At 41.5% G+C, this 7,617-nt stretch overlaps 1 protein-coding gene across 1 annotated transcript in view; it reads left to right on the top strand.

The window, feature by feature from the left end:
- The first annotated feature begins 4,019 nt into the window (after positions 1–4,019).
- Positions 4,020–7,617, top strand: part of GIP (gastric inhibitory polypeptide) — a 29,412-nt gene continuing 25,814 nt past the window's right edge. The window contains exon 1 of the mRNA XM_015409213.1: positions 4,020–4,024. Within this exon, the coding sequence (XP_015264699.1) occupies positions 4,020–4,024 (5 nt within the window). The remainder of the gene's footprint in view (positions 4,025–7,617) is intronic.

The following is a 7,617-nucleotide window of genomic DNA, read 5'->3' on the forward strand; positions in this document are numbered from 1 at the left end:
CTGTATATATATGTGCCTGGCAGCTTACAAAAGCTTATGCCACAATAAATTTGTGAGTCTTTAAGATGCCACAAGACCCTTTGTTATTTTCCCAACCAATCAGAAAAGACTTTAGTTCAGAATAAATCAGCAGTGCCCTCTTGATGGAGACATTTCCAGATCCAAAATATTTCGAGAATGCCCATAGAAGAGGCTGCTAAAATGATTTTGGAGGTGATTGACTGGTAGCCTTTCACTACAAGGAAGTGCTACAGAGGAAATGGAGATCTGTCACAAAATGTGACCCTAATAAAGACTGGATTCGTACGTCCTTATTCTTTCTATTATTCTCATTTTTTTTCTCCCTCAGCATTCAAATGCTGTCTTGAACTGCACTAGAACTCCAGTTGCAGCTCTTGAAAGGACATCTTATGGACTTTGCTGTGGTCCTCAGATTCATTCAATTCCTGTCCTTTTTTATTTCTTCTAATTTATTTATGTTGGACAGCTGAAAGACAAAACCAGTTAAATGAGAGCTCCTTTAACTTAGAAAACCTCGATTAATATTTTTAAACAAAGGGAAATCCTTACTTTCGTTTATTTTCTTTTATGCTGTTTTCTCTCCTCACAGATATATATGTGCACATCCATCTTGCTGGATTGTCTCCCTTAATCTTCAAGTTGTTAATAAAACTGGCAGAACTCATAAATATGGTGTGACCATTGTATACAACTGTTTTCTTACTTCATATTCACAATAAACCGTTGTAATAAAATTGCACCAACAGACAAAGATGTGCATTCGTTATAAATCAGATGCTTCTTGTTATATTTGAGCAACCTAGAACTGATTTTCCTAAGCAAATGCAGCTACTAACCCATCTTTCATAACTTTTGTAGTTTTCTTAAAGAAAACAATCCTCTGATGTAATTTAGCAACAGTTCTATCAGATCTCAGAGAGGCTGAGATCAACATGAAGCTTAAAATATCCCTTATACAAAAGAAATGTTGATAATTTTTTGTTAGTTTAATGAAGATTTTAAATTCTACCATAATTTTAAGTGCATCAGGAGGACAGCAATAATTCAGATATAAAACAAGAATGTTTAAAAATATTAGAAAATGCTTTATTTGAGCACAGTTTGTTTTGCATTCTGTGTGGAATATAAGGAGTTAAAGCTTGGAATTCCCAGAATTACATCATTTGATTCTAGGCATTTGTGAGACTTATATCCTGATCCTAAACATGTTTATTTCATTTCTGCTGGATTTATTTCCAAGCATGTATTCTTAGGATTGCAGCCTTATTTTAAATCCACTACTTGAAACCAGTAGCTTGTTTTGCAAAACATAATTTTCTATTGAGTTTTCAGCTCCTCCTCCTCCCAAAGTTCATAAAATTACTGAATTTTGTTAGAAAACAGGTATACAAATAATAAAATGTAGAAGCATAGAAACAGTTGAAGAACAGCTACATATATTTTGTTGTTGCTTAAAACAGAATGTTTCAAATTAAATTTCAAGTGAGTAACTAGCAGGGATTTGGCACGCTGAACAAAGATATATTTTAAATATATCCCACTTTCACCTTCAAAAACTTAATAAAAACATTGAAAGACAAAATCAAGATTTACTATAGCGGGAAAGCTTTCCCCCTATGCCATTAAAACTACCTTCAATTTTTTTCTTCCCTGAATCCAGTCTGTTTTACTGCATTGTCTTAAATAACCCTGATTGCTGGATATTTGATTTTTTTTTTCCCTTCAAAGATCCTGCTAATAAATATTTGGAAGAAGGCACATCTGACTGTGCTGCAAAAGATCGTTTCATGTTTACATTAAGCCTCAAAGAATATAATCTGGGCAGGATTTTATTGCTTAAGAACTTCCTAAAACAAGTGTTAAAGTTTCCCAAAGACATTAGTCTGCAGGGGGTGAATATGGATCCACGAGTGTGCTGTACCTTTATGTTAGGTGTGTCGCACCAGTGGTACCATCACCCATAGCTCAACATGTTTGTTCTTGTTTAGCTTTAAAACATGATAGAAAGGAGGATGGAGTTTGTGTGTTGGTGGTAGGTCTCTCCTGTAATGGTGGTAGAAGTGGTTTCAGCAGGTACAGCTTTCCTCATCCCATCCTGGTAAGAATTTTCTGAAATTCTTCTTCACAAGTGTTAAAATGCAGAAGCCCGGCTTTCCTTTGCATGTGGTCATCTTAGGAAGAAAAGGAGGGAAATGTAACTTGAGTATAATGTCTCAGGTTATGAGGTCCTGGCCGTGAGAGGATTGGAAACAGTTGCCCTAACAAATGTCAAACCCCAAGAATCTCCACTTTCTTTCTGAAGCTGAAGCTACCTAGATCAAGATGGGTAGCCATGTTAGTCTGTAGCAGTAGAAAAGAACTCTTTTTCTCTGGCTTTTTTCTGAAGCTACCTAGTTTCTAACTCCCCCACACACCAACCTCTAGAAAATGAAGTTCTATGGCTTTCCTGTCAGTGGGTTGAATCCTACGAGTTTTTCTGCTTGATCTTACCCAGTTCCCTTCCCTATTCTGTATGGCTTTTGTCCACACAAGTTCCACAGTCCACGGTATAAGCTCGTTGGCAGTCTCCTTCTTTTGCCATCTGGTAAGATCCTGTCCAGTTTGTTCCAAGTATTCCATCTGTGATCTAGTGTGCTCCTATCCTCTTGCTTCCTCACTAAAGTTGCAACCCACTTGCAGGAATCCACCCTTTGCTCATACAAAGATATTTAGTGGTATCCATTTCTGATTCTTCATCCACTTCCTCACCAACACCATCATTGCCTCCTTCTCTAAGCAGGATAATAGACCCTCATGGGTCTTTTATGATGACACTTTACCATGATTTAACCACCACCATTCCTTCCTTACAACAAAGTCCATACAGATATTGGAGGCATTGCCAGTACCAGATATCAGAGAAGTTTTATGGCTACGCATCCCATCAGCTTAACTTTAAAAGGAGGACAATGCCAACAAGCATTTTAGACATTTCCTACAAGTAAAGCAAAAAGCAGGGATGCGGGGAGATCTCCACGGTCAGAAGCTACATTCTTGCATGTACAAATGTTGTCACTGCTCGCTTCTTCAGAGTCATGAAAGCTCATACCCTACCACAAATTTTGTTAGCCTTTAAGGTGCTACTGGACTCTTACTCTTTTCTACTGCTACAGACAGACTAACACGGCTACCCATCTTGGAATTCTGGTATGTCTCTGAATATAGGCAAAAAGAACGCTAACCCTCCTCTTACTATTCAGTAAGTAGAGGATTTTTTTTTTAAATGTCATGTGTACCATCTTGGCAAACTAGTTCTACAAGCAGTCTTCTTTAAAATCTGGTGGGGCACACCTCAAAGGGGCCCACTCTCATACCCAGATAATTCTCCACTCCCCTCTCTACTAGTAGAAAATGGCTGAGGGGATGACAGGGAATACATGACAGGGGGGAAGAGCAGTGCATTTCTATGTTTTCCTCAGTATGACCTTATTTTTATGCCCATTTACAATGGCATGTTGACAGTTTGAAACAGAACCACTTGGCTGAGCTGTACATGGCAAGCTGTTTTGTTAGGCGGGTTCTTTCACAGGTAGGGCAGTTTTTCGCCACATTGACAGAAACTGCCTCCAACGCCATGGATGAAGCTGCTGTACATCTGTGGAGATGTGTTTCAGATAGCGCAGCTCTCTCTTGGTTGTACCATTTCAGACTTCAAGGAATCCCCTGTTTGAATGGTCTGTCATATATTACTTTAAATGCCCATGTGACCCTTTTAGCCTTAAAAGGGCCAAGTTAGTGGTCACATAATTGTGGGTGCTCCCATTCAAAACCGGAACAGCACTTAAACGAATGCCTTTTAATAAAGGCGGGGAAACAATGAGTTCAGAACTCAGAGCTTTAAACAAAACTGTGTGAATAATAAATTATACTGAGCAGTCTCACAGTCAGTGTGAAAAGAGAAGAAAAGTCTCTTTAGTTTCTGGGTTGTGACTCCTACGTTGTCAGGTTCCACAGCCAGCATGGGGTAAGCATTGCAGTGTCTTCGACCAATGCTTACCTCATGCCATTGATCAAGGATTTACTGGCCGGACAAGCTATGCTGCCCACTTGGTGAGGTCGTTCTTCTTCACAAGCTCTGAGAAGCCACTTTTCCTCACAGTCACAGACAGGGAAGTCCCACAACCACTCGGGATCGAATGCCCACGGAAGAAAATGGCCACTCTTCTGCCAACTGCCTTTCTCCATCTCCACAGGCTTTTTCTCCACTGGAATTCTTCAGAAATTCTCCACATTCTCAGGAGAAGAACAACTCAGCTTTTTTCTCTCTGCCCCTTGGAATTCTGCTCCCTCCTTTTCTGTTGGTAACAATCACCTCCCTCTGGAGGGCAGTGTTTCCAGGCCAGGGGCTGCTATGCATATCACAAATGTTTAAATAATAAATATTTTTACAAGGCTCATACCTGAAAGGAAAAATCCTCCCCTGTGTCTGTTCCCAGTTTCTGCCATTCAGAGATATAGTGGGTGGCATCCTGCCTCTCTGCTCCGTTACGGATGGAGCCTTCCTCCAGATCAAGATGGCTTGTCCTGCAGAAAAAGCGTCTTCTAACAGAGGAAGGCTTTGGCATTTAGGTAAAATCCCAAGCCCCTCAACATGGAAGGTTCAGTTTAGCTACCATCGTTCCTAGCTGCTGTAATATCCCTTCGAGGTGGGGTGACCAAAACTACACAGTATCCTAAAAGCATTTTTATATAATGACATTATGAAATCTGAATAATGGCATTATAAAATTGATATTTTTATTTTCAGTCCCTTTCCTAGTTATTCCCAGTACAGAGCTTGTCTTTTTTCACTGATACTGCACACTGAATGGAGGGCTTCACCAAGATCTCTTTCCTGAGATAGTCATGGACAAGTCAGACCCCAACAGCATATTAGATGAGGTAAAAATTGGATTTTGGCCCCAATGTGCCTCACTTGGCAGTTACAGGGCATAGCATTTGATGTTATGTCATCCACTCATCTAGTCTGGTGAAAGTTCTTTCCTATATGTTTTTAATTTCATCATCATCCTCAAACTTAGCTATCTTCCTGCTCATCCCTGAATCCAGATAATTTATTAATGTTAAATATCAATATAGATCTTTCAGAGGACTATAATGCTTACCTCCCACCACTGTGAAAAATGTCCATGTATTCCTACTTTCTGCTTCATATTCTTTAACCAGTTACTGATCCATAAAAAATCTGTCCTCTTACTGTGTCACACTTAAGTTTTTTAGTGGCCTTTGGTGAGGGACTTTGTCCCTATAAAATGTCTGTTGTCTCATCCCTGCCAACGTGTTTGGCGACATTCTCTAAACATTCTGAAAGGCTGCTGATACAAGACTTTTTGTGTGTGTTTAATGCTTCTAATATTAATCGTAATCTCTACCTATTTTCCTAGGATAGGCAAATTAGCATATACATTCCCAGATCCTTTTGAATTCCTTTTTAAGGATGGGAGTTCTAGTGCTTTTCCCATATTCCTCTGGAAAAGAGGCTGATTTCAATTAGAAGTTTTGTCAAAACATCAGCGATTTCCCTTTGGAGTTATTTAAGAACTCCTCTGGCCCAGAGGAATAGGTTTGGCAACCCTAGATGTTTCTGCTCCATTGTTTAATCTGTGTAATCCAGTTTTATTTAAATGTTCATAAAATGTATTATCCTGTCGTTTATAACTCTGCAATCTGCCATGATCCCCCTTGAGTCTCAAAGAAAAAGCTGGATGATAAATGAAGTAAGTAAATAAATGGCAGAATTCACACAACCCCATTTGTTACCAGTGTCTCTTTTTCTCACTTCAACTTCTGTTCTCCATTTCTGCATACCCTCCAACATTTCATATATGAAAACTCAGGGGTCATTTTGTAGAAAAAGAGATGCAGAAGCTCATTAGCATAACTTATTAGCATAACTTATTTGCATATGCCACGCCCCCTGACATCACCGGAAGTGTGTCAGAAGGCAACACCCACCGCTCAGGAACCACTGGACTGTTTTGTATTGCTAGCTATTGGGGGGGGGGAAGTGCAGATCTGCCCTCACACAGAGGAGGAAGAGCTTGTACCTGAAGGTGGGCGGGGGGGGCCTCTGCAACTTACCTGGCTGCTTCTTGTTCCTCGTGACCCGACTGAGGGCTGCTGGGAGCAGGGGGCAGGGCTTGTTGCATGTGCCCACCCCCTGGGCTCCTTACTGCCGGAGCTCCGCTCCTGTGCGCTCCCGCAGGAAATGACCCCTGTGAAAACTGAGAGACTTGCTTACTTGTGATCCCCTGATTGGCACATAAAATATCCCTGTTTGAGCATTGCTTGTCTCCCTTCTCTAATGACCCACCGTGGGTGCCTCTTTTTGTCTTTGGTATAGTGTAGTGGTTAGGAGTGTGGACCAGGTTTGATTCCCACTCCTCCATGTGCAGCCAGCTGGGTGACCTTGGGTCAGTCACAAATTCTTTCAGCGCTGTTCTCTCAAGAGCAGTTCTCTCAGAGATCTCTCAGCCCCACCTACCTCACAGGCAGTGTTCCCTCTAAGCTGAGTTAGTGTGAGCTAGCTCACAGTTTTTTAGCCTCTCACACATATTCATCTTAGCTCAGGGAGGATGGCTCCAGAGCAAACTAATTTATGCAGCAGCCCAATCACTCGCTCACAACTTTAATGCCAGTAGCTCAGAAAGTAGATTTTTTGCTCACAAGACTCCACGGCTTAGAGGGAACATTGCTCACAGGGTGTCTGTTGTGGGGAGCGGAAGGGAAAGGAGATAGTAAGCCACTCTGAAGCTCCTTCAGGTAGTGGGGGGCAGAGTATAAATCCAATCCCTCCTCCTCCTCCTCCCCCTTTCTAAAGTATTTTTGCAACTGCCTACCCTCCACTAGTTCTGAAGCAGAGTACGTATATTGTTACAGCCCAAACTACATTTTATGTGGGAGACTCATGATTCACAGCTGCATCCCAAGGAGGGGCTGTAGTTCAGTGGCAGAGCGTCCACAAGGCATGCAGAAATCGTTCCCCAAGAATGCTATTTGCCAATTATGGGAAAAGGAGAGGTCACTATATTATAGCTTTATACTTTTTTCCTTTCTACGTCTAATTGTATTAAGGGGAGATTTCTATCAGGGAAATGGTAAGAGGGAAAGAATTGCTCCCACACCACTGCTGACTTGGTTTATTTTATTTCATTTTACTTCATTTACATTCCACCTTTTTATGGAGGAGAAGAAAGGAGAAGGAGGAGGAGATTGGATTTATACCCCGCCCTTCACTATCCAAAGGAGTCTCAGAGCGACTTAAAAACTCCTTTCCCTTCCCCTTCCCACAACAGACACCCTGTGAGGTAGGTAGGGCTGAGAGAGCTCTGACAGAAACTGCTCTTTTTCAAGGACAGCTCTTATCAGAACTATGGCTTGCCCAAGTTCATCCAGCATGTGCAAGTCGAGGAGAACATAAGAGATGCCAATGTTGGATCAGGCCAAAGGCCCATCCAGTCCAACACTGTATCACACAGTGGCCAGAAATACCAGTGCCATCAGGAGGTCCACCAGTGGGGCCAGGACATTAGAAGCCCTCCCACTGTTGACCCCCCC

Source organism: Gekko japonicus, unplaced genomic scaffold (genome assembly GCF_001447785.1).
Source record: "Gekko japonicus isolate JY-2015 unplaced genomic scaffold, Gekko_japonicus_V1.1 scaffold240, whole genome shotgun sequence".
Taxonomy (NCBI): Eukaryota; Metazoa; Chordata; class Lepidosauria; order Squamata; family Gekkonidae; genus Gekko; species Gekko japonicus.